This window comes from Hemiscyllium ocellatum, chromosome 2 (assembly GCF_020745735.1).
Source record: "Hemiscyllium ocellatum isolate sHemOce1 chromosome 2, sHemOce1.pat.X.cur, whole genome shotgun sequence".
NCBI classification, from domain to species: domain Eukaryota; kingdom Metazoa; phylum Chordata; class Chondrichthyes; order Orectolobiformes; family Hemiscylliidae; genus Hemiscyllium; species Hemiscyllium ocellatum.
Window position 1 is genome coordinate 150,564,609 of NC_083402.1, and position 20,113 is coordinate 150,584,721.

General features: G+C 41.1%; 1 protein-coding gene across 1 annotated transcript in view; it reads left to right on the plus strand.

The window, feature by feature from the left end:
• Positions 1-15,525, plus strand: part of LOC132829644 (coiled-coil domain-containing protein 192-like) — a 33,925-nt gene extending 18,400 nt beyond the window's left edge. The window contains exons 3-4 of the mRNA XM_060846981.1: positions 546-678; positions 14,719-15,525. Coding sequence (XP_060702964.1) covers positions 546-678; positions 14,719-15,101 — 516 coding nt within the window. The 3' untranslated portion in view covers positions 15,102-15,525. The remainder of the gene's footprint in view (positions 1-545; positions 679-14,718) is intronic.
• The last annotated feature ends 4,588 nt before the right edge of the window (positions 15,526-20,113 follow it).

A 20,113-nucleotide genomic window follows, 5' to 3' on the forward strand; every position in this document is an offset into this window, starting at 1 on the left:
GCAGGTCAGGTGAATTGGCCATGGGAAATTGCCTATAGTGTTAGGTACATTAGTCAGGTAAATATAGGATAGGGAAATGGGTCGGGGTGGGTTACTCTTCGGAGAGTCGGTGTGGACTTGTTGGGCTGAAGGGCCTGTTTCCATACTGTAGAGAATCTGGTCTGATTGTTCAGATAATGTTAAAATTATCCTCAGGATATTAATGTCAAGTGGTACTGAGAGTGGGCCACATTGCTGAAGATGCCAAATGTTAATCCTGTCTGGAAACTCTGTTGAGCATTAAAACGTTTATGGCACTCTTGAAAGATTTCCAGCGAGTTCTTCTAGCATCTTTGTGAATACTCTCAGCCTGAATCACAAAACCAGATTAATTAATCATTCCATGTGTTGCTTGTGGGACCTATTGTCTACAAAATTGTTGATGTATTTGCTTGCATAACCGCTGTCACTTCAAGTATATAATTGTAGGAAGTATGAATTGTTGAATAAGTTTTATATTGTTTATTTACCTTATTATTTAACTTTGAGTTTTAATTTTAATCAAGAAACAGAAGCACAAAAAAATTGTGAAGAAGCTGCAGATTCAGCTCGCTCAAGTCAAGCAAGACGGTGCAATCAGTGGGATGGAAGCGAAGGAGAGAATTCAAGCCTTGGAGAAGGAAAATCGGTCTGTCAGGGGTCAGTGTGACTATTATTATAAAGCAGCACTGTTGCACGTAGGCACATGTGCAATGAAACACGTTTCCTCAGAGTTCCCTGTTCAGTGTGTAATCATGGAATTCAGCTTGATAGCAATTGTATTATTTAACATTCCACACTACTGACTGGACTTCTAGCAGGAGTGTGCCAGAAGAACTGGAGACATTTGGCCTGATCTGGCAACTTTACAGTATTTTAGTAAATCTTTATAAAGCCAGTAGATGGTAGCAAAGTACCAAGTACATCTGCATCTTTGATTGTGTTGCCAGTTATGAAATATTGAGATTTGTTTTCCTGGCTGTGTAGTGGTCACAGAAAAAGCAGTGGGTTTCCATTTGTACTTGCACTGACTTTTTCACTAACATCGGAAAACATAAGGATATTATCCCTTTATAGTTGTGTTTTGTTTCCATCACCGGAAGTACTGGCTTGGTATAGGAGTGGAACCTTGACTGAAATAGGTTAATCAGTTCACTGCTGAGTTTGCTTTTCAATATCTCAGTTCTAAAATAAATTTAGCTTCAAACTAATGTTCAAATGGTAGTGATATCATTTTATGGTGCAACTAATTTACCAAGATCACCTTGAAGAACTTTCATACCCTAAAGTGTTGGGCATTTAAAGGGTTAGGTGGTTCTGAGCTGTATATTGAAATAAGTTTGGAGGTTTAATAAGAGGATTCTGTGGATAAGCTCAAAACCATTCCTGATTGTGCTGTCCTTTTAGCTGTGTGCTGCTCTAATATTATCAGGAACATTAGTGACTATTACCTTGCGGAATCTTTGTTTCCCAACATCACTATTTGAGCCATTAGTAGGTTTCCCAATGCAAACGTCTGTATCCAAAATTTAGGAAGGGAGAGAGTGGCCTGAGAGAGAAAGATGTTGAACAATTTACAGAATCACCGAAGTGTTACACTGTCAAAGGAGATTGTTCAGTCCATCGTATCTGCACTAACCCATTCAGCAGTTTAACGTAGTGCCAAATTCCTTATTTTTCTAGAACACCTCGTTCACTTGTTGGTTCTCTGATAAGATGTTCATTTCCTGTCTTTGAAGAAGTCTGAAGCATGTAAAGTATGCATCAATTTCTGAGATAAATGAAGATAAACATCACAGCATAGATAGGCAAATGCCTGACTAACCATAATACGACTTGAAAGCATATGGATCGCATTATGCTGCATTTTCAGCAACAATGTATGAAAGAAAGTATGATTCAGGAACAATTCTTAGTTTTTGTGGTAGACCTCCCAAGGTAATATCAACTTCATCTCCAGACATTAATAGAATTACCGATGGAACTGTCTTCATAGGCTCCAAGTTAGTGAGGAGACAGATGCAGAGCTTCTGCAAGGATATCAGTAGTTAACTTGCAGCAAGGTGGGGAAACAAGCAGTGGCTGGGGTCGCCTGGGACTTGCTATCCGTCCTGATCTATCGGACACCCTTTTTCCAAATATTAGGATCTTCAGCAACTTAGAAAACTGGATGCAGAATTTTTTTCAGAAATGCTTTTGAACATTTTGTGGACTGAAATATCAAGATGTATTATCAGTGACTTAATTGTGAAATTGTGGAATCACAAATTTACGTCAACTATTTCTGTTATACTTTGGACAAAGATGTTTATGACTGGGATTCTCCTCTTCACAACATTGTTCAATTCTTCAACACCAGTTTCTTGGATCTGGGTTATTTTAGGCACAGGCAAACTCCCATCTGGATTCCTACTGTGAGGACAGAGCCTGTGGATGTCAGGGGACAATACTGTATTTATGTGGCTGGTTCAGTTCAGTCCCTGATCAATGTAACCTTAGGATGTTGATAGTGGGGGATTCAGTGATGGTAATGCTATGAATAGTAAGGAGTATTAATTAAATTATCTGTCGTTGGAGATGGTAATTGCCTGGCATCTGTGTGACACAAATATTACTTGCCACTTGTCAGCCCAAACCTGGAAATTGTTCAGATCTTGTTGCATTTGAACATGGATTGCCTCAGCATCTGACAATCACAGGCAGCAAGTGAACTTGTTCAGTCTAATCATCATGTTGTAGTAAAGAGTTTTCACACTTCATATATGTCAGCACATTCAGAGTAAAGAAAGCAATGAGCTGATAGCACTCTATGGGAAGCAGATCACCATTCACAGGCTCATGACCTAGTCAAAAAGTAATTGCCTGGTTTGAACATTGGAACTGTCTACCATGATATGAATTTGTTAGCTTTAAATTCTCACAGATGATGTTATTGGAGAACTCCCTGAGGTGACAGGAAAGAAATTTGAGAGATTAAAGGTTCCCCAGATAAAATAATGGACCAATGGTTTCATAGGAAATTCATCAACTACAGAAGGACATCGGACAGACAAAAGATCCTTGAGGTGAAATGGTTCTTTGACCAATCAAGATGAACCTCACAATCAGGACATACATACCTCAAGTCAAAGACATTTCAATCTTTGAAACCCAAGGGGAATATATTCCTGAAGATTTGTGCAACGTCCAAACCACCAGCATTTGTAACAGCTAGAGACTTGCGGGATGGGAGTGTGATGGGAGTAGCAGGGGGAAATGGAGAGGTAGATGTGAAAATAGTTAAATATATGAATGTATAAAGTTTCACTGTGGGCAGAAAGCTTGGACAGGATTTTTGTTGTACAAGGGAAAGAGTTTATGTGAAGTTGCATTAATATCCACGCAACCTGGTATTGTCACTCAGTTCTGGATGAAGAATTAGAGAGTCTACCGTGAGGTTCTGACAAAGACAGACAGTTCCTATATGCTTCGTGATTGTCTTTCTTATTTATATCTACCTGATTAATGTAACTTATATCTCTTTCTATCATTGTAATAAATGGCTTCTTGTTGTATAAGAAGAGTAACTCTTGTTAAGATTTACCTGTGGTCTGTCCTATTCCACAGAAAATTAGAAAGATCCTTAGTAAAATAAACAGGAAGGTTTGGGGCATTGCTGTACCTTAGCCACAAATTGCCAGTGGTTGGTTACCTGGAGCCTAGTATGACCTGGAGATTGACAGTTTGGCCTCCCTCAATAGAGCTCAGTAAGTGCATGTCAGTTGTCCTGAGTCTGACAGTCTGTCAGAGGTGGGGGGAGGGGTGGGGGGGTGGAAACAGTCATTCATGCCAGCACACTTTTTATTTCCTGGCCTCCCTGCAGTGGCTACAGCTCTGTTTATTCCTTCGTCTTTAACTGTTGCTTCTTCTCTTTGATCTGAGTGGATATGTCAGAAGGATTGTTACAGATCATTGAAGTCTTTCAGAGGGTTGTATACTTAAAAGCTCTTTGAACTCATCTTTGTAGTCAAACATTGTCATGCTCATTGCACATTTTCTGCAAAATAATTGTGACTTTGAAGATTATAGCAGGTGAGTGCTGCTTTAAATACCATTATAATGGCTGCTTGCTGAACTATATTACCTTTGAGTTGTCAGCAAGTTAAGGAATTAGTAATGGCAACAGTGATTGGCAGTGGGAATTTGTGGCCAGTTCCTGTTTGGATATTCTGACCCTGTTTTTATTCCTGCTGGCTAAATCAAGGTCTGCTCACACCAAATGCAGCGAATCAACATTTATTTTTCCGATTTTCATCTCACAGTCATTTTATAAACTGATAACAAGACAGAAATTAGCTTCACAAATGTTAAAAGGTGCAGTTAGTTAAATATTTTGATTATTATAAAGTCAATTTCACATTGGTTTCCAGAACAAAACAAATTCTAAAATTAGGATTGTGTCTGATAAAACACGGAAACATCAACATGAGCATTATGGCGGTTCAGGTGCAGCACACACAGCTGCTTTCCCTGTTTGGTATAGAGAACACGTCATGTTTTCTTCATTTTGTTGGATAAGTGAAGTAATATTTGAAGTCCATTTTATGTGTAGATAAAGGAATGAAGTTCCATGGGGTGTAAATATTGGGGATTTGTGCTCTGTATTAATGCTTCCCAGCAGTATACTCTTTAAAGACAGTTACAAATACTTATTAAAGATTCAAATTCACTCCTTCCAACATTGCATTTTTGATTAGAAACATCATTTTTTTTACAACTTGATGAACTTTTGTGCACTAGATTTTCAGAAGGTTTATATTTAGGTGTAAACAATATAAAGAGCAAATTTGGTGATCTTACATTTCCAGTAGAAAGCTGAGCTTGGAGGGAACTTGGCCATGAGAAAAATACAAAATGTTACCTCCTTGATTGTTTGATTGGTGATCTACCAAGGTATATCGATTCCCCTTGGGAGCGTGGGTTTGGTGAATTTGCTCATATAATCAAAAAACTGAAAGCCACTTTAGAAATAATTCTTAACTTACAGTGTGAATTTTAACGAGCAAAACTTGTAGCAGTTACAAACTGTGGAAAAAGCGTGAAATGAATTCTAAAAATAATCACCACATTATCATGCGGCCAGACCTCTGCATAAACACACACAGCAAAAGTACTCATTAACACATTAAAGCAGCTGGTTGTGTTCACATCCTCTTTGAGTATCAAAAGCCATGTTCATTTAATTTATATTTGATTGAACTTTCCAGAAATTACGGTTTCATAGAAAGCTCATTGTGATCATGAATTTCCAAACAGGAGTAACAAGCTGCTATTTGGAGGGATTTGATGCCCGTAGTGCTTGAGTTTGGTCAGTACCTGTTCAGAGGAATGAGGACTAAGTCCAGTCAGCACTGTTTAGAGCAGAGGATGCAATGCCTTGTGTAGTGTCTGAGCCAGTTCCACAGCTTTCTGTATGACTGAGTTGGCAAATGCATCCCGTGATTAACTGTCTCTGTATATGATGTTTTGTGGTCTGTTGACTGTTTCCTTTATTTCTAATTTAAACCTAACACTGGCTTTGGTCATGGAAACGACTACTATAAATGGCTTTCTGCCAGGTCATGAACTCTGATTTGATTACGGGGCATTATTGGTCACAGTGTTTTTCAATAACAGCTGTATGAATGAAGGCAGAGATTGTTTTCTTTTAAATTAAATGTAACTGAGGACAATAACTCATAGATACTGAATCAGTGCTCTTATAAAGTTTAGACAATATATTGAGTAATCCTTGACATTAGGTAGCCTTTTCCCCAACCTCCCAGTATCATTGCTGTGTCTTAAATTATACTTTTCTTTCACTTAAGTTTTTCAAAACAATATCCTTGCATATTGTATAGCTGGTTCATGCTCAAAATGGATTTAGCACAAAGGTGGAATATGTTTTTGACGTACCCATTATGCTTGCTGCTGAGTCAGATGGTAGACAGTTTAAGCCCCACTCTAGATAACGTCCATGCTTCAGACTGGCTCTGAGTTTTGTGTTAACGTGCCTGATGGGTGCAGGCGATATCCCTTATCCTGTGACTCTTACACCTATCATGTTATTCCAGCCATTTGGTTTGTCTGTAGCACCAATTTATTTCAATTTTTTGTATTTATTTCTCTTCCTCAAATAATCAAATTTCGGTCATCCCCTTCACTTACGACTATACAGCTGTTGACACTTTACTCACATCATCTGACACTTTTGATCACCTGCAGAGACTTATTATTCAGTGTATCAACACTCTACTCATACCATTTGTGTGATCTTTTGATCTCTCTGCCGATAAATTCTGTGCCTCTGTGCTTCTCTTCCCCTGATGAAGGGGCAGCGCTCTGAAAGCTTGTGATTTTAAATAAACCTGGTGTCGTGTGACTTCTGACCTTGTCCACCCCCAGTCCAACACTGGCACCTCCACATCATGGCCATATAATAGCAGTCATCCTGTCAGCTGGTATCTCAATGGTCACAATGATGAAAGAAGTTTTCATTTTGCAATCTGTTAACCAGCCTCAGTGTCCTTCTCCTACTTCAGATGATTCTCCAGGGAAAACTGCAAACACTGCAAACCCCTCAAACCAGTTCATAACTCCACCTCCAGCTCTCACTCATACATGCTTAATGCAGGAAAATCCTCTCCTCCATTGAATGGTATGGTGCTGTTCCTATGTCACCACCAGGCATGCTGTCAGTGTGGGAACATGGATCAGGTCCATAACCTTCCCATCCATCCCAAAGTTTAGCCCCATAATACAGAGGGGTTGGACAGGTGTCGCATTCAGCAGACCACCCTGACAGTCACACACACACACACACACACACACACACAAGAAACCATGGCATGGCCAAGTTACTTTGAGATTAGCATTTCATAAGGTCATTCTTTATTTAAATGTGCTACCATATATATCTTATGAGAGTTCATATTTGTGTGCAATGTTTACGTAATCACTGCGCTTTTGTTAGATTTGTTTTTCAAGGAAGAAAATAGGGACCTAAATAGGGGCCGAAAGAAGCAATTCCAGGGTGACCCACCTGATGGTGCGAGGATGCCAGGTATTTACCTGACTTCCCGTTAGTTCAAGAAATATTCAGGTATCTAGGTGGGTGACTAAAGCAGGATGAGATCCTTGAATCTGTGAAGGAGGGTACAAGTGCCAGCTTTGGGCCTTACGCTGAACAAAGCTGGCTCTGAGACAGTTTGGATGATTTCTGTGTATTGTCAGGGGATCAAAGGTTATGTGGAGAAAGCAAGAGAATGGGGGCTGAGAAACATATCAGCCATGAGTGAATGCTGGAGCAGACACCATGTGCATAGAGGGAAATGGGGCAAATGCTGGTAAATGGGACTAGATTAATTTAGCATATCTGGTCGGCATGGGCAAGTTAGATCAAAGGATCTGTTCCACGCTGTGCACCTCTATGACTGTCTATGACCAAATAGCCTAATTCTGCTCCTAAATCTTGTGGTGTTAGTGTATTGTACTATGGCATAAGCATTGATCATTAAGTGGAGCCGTTGGAAACTGCCTTCAAAAGTATATATTTTAAACTTACCTCAAGAAGCTCTCGATTGGGTCCCACTCTGATTTGTCTAATGGCTGTTGAAGAGCGATCCATATTAAATTTGTTCTTACCAACAGGCCACATGGTATTTGAGGCTCTCGGATGCTCAGTTTCTGGTAAGCATGGGACCACCTTTGTAAACTATCATTGACTGTACATCCTGATGACATGGTGTCAAGGTGATTAGAATTTTCCTTTGGTTATTTGGATAATCGAGTGCCTTGACACTGGAAGCCAGATTGTCACTAGCAAGGCAGCTACCTCAGGTTACATCCACTTTGGTATTAATGGTCCCATTCTATGCAAATTTAGGATTTCAGGAAAGTGTGGGGAAGGCATGGGTGTTTGAGTGGAGCCTGCTCTTTCTGAGGTAGTTCTAAGGTTGCCATGGAGATGAATCATGCTGAGGAAGGCTGATTAGAAGGCTTGCCTCAGTTCCCTCACCCAGTTTTAGAAATGGGTGGTCAAGATCTCTAGCCCTCACCCCACCTCCTCCCTCCCACCCTGACACTAAGCCACATAATACCCCCCAAACCAGTTCATAACTCCACTTCCGGCTCTCATTCATACATGCTTAATGCAGGAAAATTCTCTCCTCCGTTGAATGGCATGGTGCTGTTCCTATGTCACCACCAGGCATGCTGTCAGTGTGGGAACATGGATCAGGTCCATAACCTTCCCATCCATCCCAAAGTTTAGCCCCATAATACAGAGGGGTTGGACAGGTGTCGCATTCAGCAGACCACCCAGACACACACACACACACTCCCTATCCAGTGGCCTTGAGTTACCACAGTCCAGGATCTATGACCTCCTTTGTGATGCATTATGGACCTCTGGCAGAGATAGCACATCTCGACGTTTATGTCTGATGCTTGTTATATGTTGGTCTTCACATTATGTCAAATCTATGGAAGAAAATAGAAGCCTTTTAACTGTAGATGCCAACGTATATACTAAACGTTTCCCATCTAGACCATAAGAAAAGTGAAGATGTAATTGAAGTTGCAAAAGTGAAATTAACTCAGTTAGCAGTGCTGCCTCACAGCGCCAGGGACCTGGGTTCATTTCCACCCTCAGGTAACCTGTCCATGCAGAATTTGCACATTCTCCCTGAGTCTGCGTGGGTTTCCTCCAGGTGCTCTGTTTTCCTCCCACAGTTCAAGATATGCAGGTGAGGTGGATTGACCATGTTAAATTATCCGTAGTGTCCAGGGATGCCCAGGCAAGGTGGGTTAGCCATGGGAAATGCAGGGTTACAGGGATGGGGTCGGAGGCATTGGTGGGAGGGTAGTGGTGGGGAGGGAATGTGAGTGGGAAGCTCTTCGGAGAGTCAGTGTGGATTTGATGGACTGTATGGCCTGCTTCCAGGACTCTGTGATTCTATGATAACACACAGAGATTGCTGCACACTTTCCCCACTTACTCAGGAGAGTGTCTCAGGAACGAAATGCAGGAGCAGAGGCATGTCCACAGAACATATGGCCCTTCCAGGAAGAGACTGGCCACCAGCAAAGCTGGATCAGTTGAAGGTGTAAATATTCTCATATCTAATCCTCTTCACTTCCCACTTCTCCCAGTCTCACAATCTGCCTTCGTTTCTGTAACCAAAGATTGCAAGTTTCTCTGGTAGTCATGGAGGAACAAGCTGACTGAAGATGAAGACACGTGTAGGAATAATGGAACATAAGAGGAGTAGCTATTTATCCATCCAAGCTGTTCTTCTGCCAGTCATAGCCACCAGCTCAAATTCTGATAGTCTGCATTATGCTGAGGATAGGATGGAGGTGGAATCAGAAGTTGGGTTTGGCCACAAATACACTACAATCAGAACAGAGGCAAAGGAACAGGCATGGGTCAGGAACAGGAAGATGGTAAACACATTGGTTCTGCTGAAAAGGGATTGGGACGATGGCATTGATGGGATAATACAGACGATTGTCCAGGAGTGCACACACTAAATGTACATTGGGAAGCCTACCGCTCAATGCTAAGAATCGTGAAGGTGCCCAGCACCAGCTTGGCACAGGATTTTGCACAGATCACAGAACAGGTGGCTACTCCAGCTCTTCAGAAGTAGCCCTTGGACAGTGTCTGCAGGTGTATCCTCAGACTCCATGACCAAAGAAGCAGTATCCATCCGATTGACCGAGTGCTGCCTTGGAAGCTTAGATTGCTATCATAGATGATAATCCTGCTACCAGACATGCTCAACGCCATGAAGAAAGTCTCCTCGTCTAGTTTTAAATCAACAAAAAAAAAACCCACATCAGCACCTGTCACTCCATATTTACTATTGAAACTTTAATCATTTATAGAAAGCACCCAGAGTCTGTTTAATTGCAGCAACACCCAGAAACGAGAAGTGACCGATTAACCTGGGAATAACAACAGGAAGTGCTGGAGAATCCTTAGCAGGTCTGGCAGCATCGGTGGAGAGAGCCATTTCTGACCTTTCCAGCAGGGTGTACCACCACCAAACACATCTTGCCCTCTCCACCACTGTCAGTGTTTTAAAGACACCATTCCCTCCATTATATCCTAGTCTACTCCTCCACCACTCCTTTCACCACCTCCTCCCCCCCCCCCCCCCCCCTCACCCAGCACCTTCCCGTGTAATCACAGAAGGTGTCACACCTGTCCATTACCTCCTCTCTCCTCATTGACCAAGGCCCCAAATCCATCATTTAGGGAAAGCAATATTTTACTTGCATACTTCTTTCAATCTACTCTACTACTTTCGCAATGTAGTCTGCTTACATAGGCTGGATGCTTTGTGGAACCCTTCTGCTCTGCTGTAAAAATGACCATAACCTTCCTGTTCCTTGCCATTTCAATAAACTATCTTGCTCCCATGATAACGTTTCTGTACTGGGCCTGCTACTGATTCCAACAAAATCAAGGTGGGCTGGAGGAACAGGCTTTGAGGATAGCCTCTACTCACCATTTCTATTACACCCCATACCTCCCCCAGCCTTGTCTTGTTATGTCTTGCTATCTTGGCTCTCATCAGAGTGGACCCATTTTCTCTTTTTCACTCCTGTAATTTGTACCTATCTTACGTTTCTATCACTCCTTTACCACCATTAATATTCCCTTGTTTTTTATTCCGGGCAGGATCACCATCTGTTCCATTTGCTCCTCCTCTCACTATGTCAACAGCACCTTCTAAACCACTGTTTTCTAGTCATTTTCAGTTCTGAAGGTTAAACTTGAAATGTCGGGCTGACTCTTTCAGCTTTTTGGCTTCCTGACCATGTAAAGCTTGCTGAGCATATGCTTTTATCCTACTGACTCGCTGAGTGTCTCCAGAACTTTATATTTCTGTCCGAACACGTTCAGCTGAACGAGGATAAGAGAGAACACAAGTTAAAGCATTTTGCTGTGAAGTAGCAGAGATGGCTTCAAGATTAATGTTTTACATTGTTTGTTAGCATGATCTGCCTCCAGCCCTTTAGTAATATAGCATTCTGCACATTTTGCATCAGAAATGTGTGCATGTGCTACAACAACAATTTTGAAATCTTAAGAGGCCAACATCGCTCCATTTGGTTTATGAATCTTGCTAAATGCAAATTGGGTTCCAGAATTCCCTATATGACAAGATTGGTAACAGAGTATTTCAGAAACTGAGAAGTATTCCTGTGAAGTTATGAAAGATACTACAGAGGAACCTCGATTATCCGAAGGACATGGGCTGGGAGTATTTCATTCAGTTAATTGAATTCCGGATAATTGAATGCTGGATAACATTGTTTAGCCAAGCATCAGGACCTTGCGATCTTGCCGGATAATCCGATATTCGGATAATTGAATGCTGGATGATGAAGGTTCCACTGTATATGAATACAATGTCATTTCCATTAAAGCTTTTAGAAAACACACATGAATATAAAAATAACAAAAGCTTCTAACACAAATTCAGCATCAATTTAAAATCCATTTACATCAACAAGGGACTGATCTGAACAACTGCATTACTTATGGGAAAAACAATCTGAAATCTAGCTATATTTAGGATATGGTTTGAATAAGAATACCTCTGCATCTTTAAACTTTTACTCATAATTGGTTGGATTATCTATACCACTTCCTAACAATTAGAGTCTTGTATCATTGCCAAGAATTGGTTTTACCTCATTCTCATGAACTGCTTCACTCTGTCACGCCTATTGCCTTCAGTTATTTTGTTTCCCTGCATACACAATCACATATTTAATTTGCAGTTTGCCTTCGAATTGCGGACACTTGACGTAATGTGGTCCCAGGGACAGAGGGAGATGGAAAATTGCATCAGGAAACAGTGAGGCAGTATATGAGGGTAATAATAATACTCATGGAGCATCTCAAACTTACAAAGACTTGCTGGGTAAATACACCACCTGATGTGATAACACCGACAGCTTCTGAGTTAGTGCATCATAAGGTGCCTATTCTATTTGGCCTCAGTGTCTGAAGACACTGTCAATGGGCTGAGTGGTGACTAGTAATACCATTGGTAAGTATACTTTGTTGTGGATGTTCGATCAGCATTAAATGTGTTACTTCCCATAATCAAACAGCTTTTCATTGTTGGGTAGACTCCATCAGTGACCATTTCACACTGCTACTGAACAGTTTGCAGAATTTATGGAACAGTGCCTTGACAGAAATCAATGTTTTCAGCTGTGGAGGGGCAACACTATGTAAATACAGGCCAAACAATCTGGAGCCCTTTTGGTAATTTCTTAAAAAAAGAATTTCATTCAGGGAATATGGGCAATGCTGGCTGGACCAACATTCGTTGTCCATCTCCAGTTAACTGGAGAAGTTAATACGCTGCCATCTTGAACAACTGAAGTCCATATGCTGTCAGTAGAGAAACAATACAATTAGGGGAAGTTCCAGGATTTTGACCCAATGTGTATGAAGGAATGACATTATATTTCCAAGTCAGGGTGGTAAGTGGCTTGGAAGGGAACTTGTAGTTCGTGGTGTTCCATGTATCTGCTGCCCTTGTTCTTCTAGATGGGTCATGGGTTTGGTAGATGCTATGTAAGGATCTTTAGTGAATTTCTGCAGTGCATCTTGTAGATTGTAGACACTGCTGCTCCTGACCACCAGTGGTGCAATGCGTGAATGTTTATGGATGTGGTTCAAATTGAGAGGACTGTTTTGCTTAGGATGGTGTCAAGAGTCTTGACTATGTTGGAGCTGTCCCTATCCGGGCAAGTCGAGAGTATGCCATCACATTCCTGACTTGTGCCTTGTAGATGATGAACCATCTTAAGCGAGTCAGGAGGTGAGATATTCCCAACCTTTGACCTGCACTTGCAACTATTGTATTTATATGTTTGGTCCAATTCAGTTTCTGATCAATAGTAAGTTCCAAGATATTTATAGTGGGATATTCTGTGATAAGATTTGAGAAGATTTGTAGCTCAGGTTGAGGATCTGGATGCAGGTTTGCTCGCTGAGCTGGAAGGTTCGTTTTCAGACGTTTTGTCACCATACTAGGTAACACCTTCAGTAAGCTTCCGGATGAAGCACTGCTGATGATTCCTGTTTTCTATTTATATGTTTGGGTTTCTTTGGGTTGGTGATGTAATTTCCTGTGGTGATGTCATTTCCTGTTCTTTTTCTCAGGGGGTGGTAAATGGGGTCCAAGTCAATGGATCTATACCATCACCATAGAAAATGACATTACCATAACAAAGAAACCCAAACATATAAATAGAAAGCAGGAATCATCAGCAGTGCTTCATCTGGAGGCTCACTGAAGATGTTACCTAGTATGGTGATGAAACATCTGAAAGTGAACCTTCCAGCTCAGTGAGCAAACCTACATTCATATTCTATGATGGCAATGCCTTTGAATGTCAAGGGGCACAGCTGTATTCTCTGTCTGAAATGACAATTACCTGATATTTGTATGGTGTGTCAATTGCAAGTTTTCAGCTCAAGCCTGATTATTGTCCAGTTCTTGCTGCAGTTGAACAGTATCTGAGGAGTTGAGAATGGTGCTGAACACTGTGCACTCACCAGTGAACATCCCCACTTCTGACCTCATCACGGAGAGAAGTTCATTGATGAAGCAGCTGAAGATGGTTGAGCTAACGACACTATCCTGAGGAACTCCTGCAACGATTGGTGCCATATCAGGAGTGGACCAGGCAAGAGGAAAAAGTCTGAAATATATGCAAATATAGACTAAAACTCTGTAGCCATTTCAGTAATACCTGCCACACATCTGATCGAAAGCCTGGGGAATAGCGACACAATCTGAGGATTTTCATGGATCAACTCATAGGGATGGAGTCAAGAGGTTCACTATTCCTGCTCTTCAGTCTAGAGTAGAGATCAGCAGCAGTACCTACTAAATAAAACCTGAAAGAACCATGAATGGTGGAAATCAGAAACAAAACCAGAAATTGCTGGAAATGTTCAGCAGGTTTGGCAGCACTTGTGCAGAGAAATCAGAGTTAAGGTTTCCGGTTAAGTGTGTTCTGAGAAATGGTCACTCGACCTGATGCGTTAACTCTGATTTCTCTCAACAGATGCTGCCAGACCTGCTGAGCTTTTCCAGCAATTTCTGACGTTGTTTCATTATTACACATATGTTTGGTATTGCTAAGCATGTCCTACTGCAAACAAGACAACTTATCAGTTCAACCTGAGGTTGAGATCCAGAGAAGGAATTTTGATTAAACATTTTTAATGCAGTACAGCTAATACAATGTGTAGTGACGAGCTTCTTCCCCTGAGGCCTACCATATCATATCGGTATACCAGTTGTTTCTGGTTGGGGGCTATGCACAATTCCCCTTACACCAACAAAGGCTCCCTACTTTGAGGTCTTTTCCACGACTCTATGAACTTCAGAGGAGTCAGCAATAAGTTTTACAACCTCTACCACCCTGCCATAACTGCACAGATCCTGTCCAGTAGATTTTCAGTCTCCTGCCGCCTAACAGTATAACGGTGACTGAGAAAATGTAAAGGATAGTTCATAAGTCCATGTTGGTGAGGAATGAGGGTCCTTGTTAACAGCATTCAATTATAAAATGGTGCGTCAACAGCTGGAAAATGTAAACAATTAGATAACTATTACATTATCATTCATTTTACAGAACAACAATTCAACAATAAGCATTTGGATGAAGGTGTTAGCAGTGATGGCATTGAGCATCGTGAGCTCAGTTCTGGAGATGAAAATCGAGTGCGTCTTGTCCTTGAACTGTCAAGTCAATTGTCACAACAGCAAGAAAAGATACGCCTACTGGAAACAACTTTGAAAGAGAAAGAAGCACGGCTGAGTGGACTTGAAACACAACTGCTCACTCAAGCAACTGCTGGAGCATCAGCAAATGGCTTACTGCAATTTAATTTGCCAGCACCACATGACAATAAAACCTGTACAACAAAAGGTGATCAAAGGTTAGGAGCACTGCTCTTTTCAGTGGATACCTTGATCTCAGATAGGTCTAATAATGGCAAAATTGACCAAGGCTAATCCTATCTTAAGATTCAAAGAAGTTAAGGACACTAATTCAAAAGCATGTCCAGCAGTGCATTTGAAGATCAATCGGGTAATTGTGTCGCTTTCTCATACTCACTGAGAGCAGGATATCCGGGACAACAGATGAGACTAGGCCTCTGGAAAATGTAAATAATATGAACTAAATTAATGTTTCCTACAGTGACTCGGTTTCATTGGCTATAATACATTTTGGGACATTCTGACGTAGGGGACAGTACTAGCTAAATGCAAACCTTCCTTGCTTTTCCAAACAGATTTCCATCTCAAACTTATGGAGGTATCGGGCATTAATCAGGGACTTGTTTTCCTATGAGCCTTTTAGGCAATGACTGTGATGTAATTAATTTTCACCACAAGAGTCATGCACACTGCATTTTAGAATTACGACAGAGTGAAACACATACATGTAACCTTAACTTTATTCTGTAAAATTGTATAATTTATGTACAATTCATCTTTCTATGTAATTTACTGTCAAAGAAAGGATGCCTATAGTGTTATCTGAATAAATCTAGATTTACAAAACCAATTAGGGAAATAAATTCTGTAGAGGATATTTAAGTGTATTTATTGCATGTTGACTAAAATTATTGCATGTATATAGACGATCAGGAGGCTGGAAGAACCCAGCAAGCCAGGCAGCATCAGGAGCTGGAGAGGTGACCTGAGACGTTAATTTCTCCACCTCCTGTTCTTCCAGCCTCCTGCTTTTCTACTTTGGATTCCAGTGTCTGCAGCTTTTTTTTTGTCTTTAACTGCATATAGATGATAACATGCGATCACAGAGAGATATTGATAGACTAGGTGAATCTGTAGCAGATGGAGTTCAATGTAAGCAAATGTGAGGCTATCCATTTTGGACTGATAAAGGACAGATAAGGATAGGTTCTAGGTGGTATGAAGTTAAACACAATGGATGTCCAAAAATACTTGGGGGTTCAAGGTGCATAGATCTTTAAATTGCTACGAGCAGATGCAGAAAATAATCAAGAAAATTAATGGAATGTTGGAGGATGGGAGTATACAGATGCAGAAATTGTGCTCCAGTTATGTAAAACGTGGGTTATACCCCTCTTAAAATGTTGTAAGCAGATCTGGGCACCACATGTTAGAAGGATATATTGACCTTGGAGGGGGTACAATGTAGGTTTATGTGAATGATACCTGAATTTTAGGGGTTAAGTTACGAGAAGAGATTATACAAATTAAGCCTGTTCTCTGTAAAGGGTAATCTGATCAAAATCTTCAAGATATTAACAGGGAAAAGCAGGAAAATTATTTCTTTGGGGATTGATTGGGGATTCTAAAACTGGGGACATAGTCTGAGAATTAGGGTCAGAGTATTCAGGAGAAATCTTAGGAAGCACCTCTACACACAAAGGGTAGGAGATGTTTAGAGCTGTCTCCCACAAACAGCAGTGGATGCTGGATCAGTTGGTAATTTTAAACCTGAGATAGAAAATTTTTTGTTAAGCGAAGGTGTGAAAGAATAGGTCCCAAAGGCAGGTATATGGAATTAGGCCACACACTAGCTATGGAACAGGCTAAAGGGACTGAATGGCCTACTCCTGTCCCGATGTTGGCTATTGTTGTCCACAAATCCATTAAATATGTTAAAGTTTGTTTCCTTTTTCTGAGCTCTTTTTGCCTTGCAGAATTTAACCTACAGTGCCATTCTTTCTGCTGTGTCTCCTTAATTAGTCTTTATTTGCTTCATTTTATGTCTTACCCCACAAGGATTCAGTGTAGGTTTTCAAACTTGAAAAAAACACAGAACTTGCCTTCATTTCCATCAACGGTTCCTGAACATCTGGGACAAAGAAAAAAAACCCTGTCAGTCTCAGGGATGCTGCCACGGTAACCATCTTCAAGAAAGGAGACAAAGTGGATGCTGGGAACTACTGAAGGATCTCCCTGCTCTCCGTTGCTGGGAGATCATCACCTGAATCCTTGTTAGGTTCCTTCTCCCAGTCTCTGAGGAAATCCTTCCTGAAAGCCAGTATGGTGTCTGATCAAACTGTGGAACAATGTACTTGATTTTTTAATTAAAATCCAGATCCTATATGTTGATCAAATACAAAGAATCATGAAAGGCACAACACAACCTCAGCTCAAACTTGCATGTTGGAGTCAGTTAGCTCAGTTGGCTGGTCAGCAGATTTGCAATTCAGAGTGATGCTAACAGAATGGGCTCCATTTTGGAGCCTCACACTGGCTGAGGTTACTATTAAGGACTTTCCCTCCCAAACTTCCTCTTCGCCTGAGGCATGGTGACCTTCAGGTTAAGCCACCACCATGATACCAGAGTGGGACCAATGTGGTAAAGCGACCACATTGTATATTGGACCAATTAACTCCTTACTGTTCCCAACAGTTCTCTCACATTCCAATAGATTTTTTAAAAATCCCTTTTTTTTTCAGCTTTTGATAAGTTGGTAGACTACAGTTTGAGAAAATGAGATCAGCTAGGCAGCAATTAAATTTAATATCGAGGCTGGCCTGAAAGATTAATTGGGAGAACATTTCAAATGAAAGAGGCAAAAGACAAAAAAAAACACAGTGCTTCCCAAATTTGTTTTATGTCTCATTAAAGCTAATAAATAATGAAAAACATAACTATGAATTATTTTAAAAGCAAGGGAAAATGAGATTATGTTTTTGTTCACAATAATGTGATAAATATTGGATTACTCCCAGTGCTACGAGCTAGTGAGGGCAGGAATAGGAGGATAGAGCAGATGAATGTATGGCTGAGCAGCTGGTGTATGGGAGAAGGATTCACATTTTTGGATCATTGGAATCTCTTTTGGGGTAGAAGTGACCTGTACAAGAAGAACGGATTGCACCTAAATTGGAAGGGGACTAATATACTGGCAGGGAAATTTGCTAGAACTGCTTGGGAGGATTTAAACTAGTAAGGTGGGTTGGGGGGTGGGGTGGGGGGAGGAGTGGGGGGGCCCAGGGAGATAGTGAGGAAAGAGATCAATCTGAGATGGGTACAGCTGAGAACAGAAGTGAGTCAAACAGGGCAGGCAGGGACAAGGTAGGACTAATAAATTAAACTGCATTTATTTCAATGCTAGGGGCCTAACAGGGAAGGCAGATGAACTCAGGGCATGGTTAGGAACATGGGACTGGGATATCATAGCAATAACAGAAACATGGCTCAGGGATGGGCAGGACTGGCAGCTTAATGTTCCAGGATACAAATGCTACAGGATGGAGAGAAAGGGAGGCAAGAGAGGAAGGAGAGTGGCATTTTTGATAAGGGATAGGATTACAGCTGTGCTGAGGGAGGATATTCCCGGAAATATATCCAGGGAAGTTATTTGGGTGGAACTGAGAAATAAGAAAAGGATGATCACCTTATTGGGATTGTATTATACACCCCCCAATATTCAGAGAGAAATTGAGAAACAAACTTGTAAGGAGATCTCAGCTATCTGTAAGGATAATAGGGTAGTTATGGTAAGGGATTTTAACTTTCCAAACATTGACTGGGACTGCAGTAGAGTCAAAGGTTTGGATGGAGAGGAATTTCTTAAATGTGTACAAGACAATTTTCTGATTCAGTATGTGAATGTACCTTCTAGAGAAGGTGCAAAGCTTGACCTACTCTTGGGAAATAAGGCAGGGCAGGTGACTGAGGTGTCAGTGGGGGAGCACTTTGGGGCCAGTGACTATAATTCTATTCATTTTAAAATAGTGATGGAAAAGGATAGACCAGATCTAAAGGAGAAAGGCCAATTTTGACGGTATTAGGCAAGAACTTTCAAAAGCTGATTGGAGGCAGATGTTCGCAGGTAAAGGGACAGTGGGAAAATGGGAAGCCTTTAGAAATGAGATAACAAGAATACAGAGAAAGTATATTCCTGTCAGGGTGAAAGGAAAGGCTGGTAGGTATAGGGAATGCTGGATGACTAAAGAAATTGAGGGTTTGGTTAAGAAAAAGAAGGAAGCATATGTCAGGTATAGATGGGATAGATTGAATGAATCCTTAGAAGAGTATACAGAAAGTAGGAGTATACTTAAGAGGGAAATCAGGAGGGCAAAACGGGGGCGAGATAGCTTTGGCGAATAGAATTAAGGAGAATCCCAAGGGTTTTTACAAATATATTAAGGACAAAAGGGTACCTAGGGAGAGAATGGGGCCTCTCAAAGATCAGCAAGGCGGCCTTTGTGTGGAGCCACAGAAAATGGGGTAGATACTAAATGAATATTTTGCATCAGTATTTACTGTGGAAAAGGATATGGAAGATATAGACTGCAGGGAAATAGATGATGTCATCTTGCAAAATGTCCAGATTACAGAGGAGGAAGTGATGGATGTCTTGAAACTATTAAAAATGGATAAATCCCCAGGACCTGATCAGGTGTAACCGAGAACTCTGTGGGAAACTAGAGAAGTGATTGCTGGGCCTCTTGCTGAGATATTTGTATCATCGATAGTCACAGGTGAGGTGCTGGAAGATGAGGTTGGCAAACATGGTGCCACTGTTTAAGAAGGGTGGTAAAGACAAGCCAGGGAACTATAGACCAGTGAGCCTGACCTCAGTGATGGGCAAGTTGGTGGAGGGAATCCTGAGGGACAGGATGTACATGTATTTGGAAAGGCAAGAACTGATTCTGGAGAGTCAACATGGCTTTGTGCATGGGAAATCATGTCTCACAAACTTGATTGAGTTTTTTGAAGAAGTAACAAAGAAGATTGATGAGGGCAGAGCAGTAGATGCGATCTATATGGTCTTCAGTAAGGCATTCAACAAGGTTCCCCATGGGAGACTGATTAGCAAGGTTAGATCTCATGAAATACAGGGAGAACTAGCCAATTGGATACAGAACTGGCTCAAAGGTAGAAGACAGAGGGTGGTGGTGGAGGGTTGTTTTTCAGAGTGGAGGCCTGTGACCAGTGGAGTGCCACAAGGATCAGTGCTGGGTCCTTTACTTTTTGTCATTTATATAAATGATTTGGATGCGAGCATAAG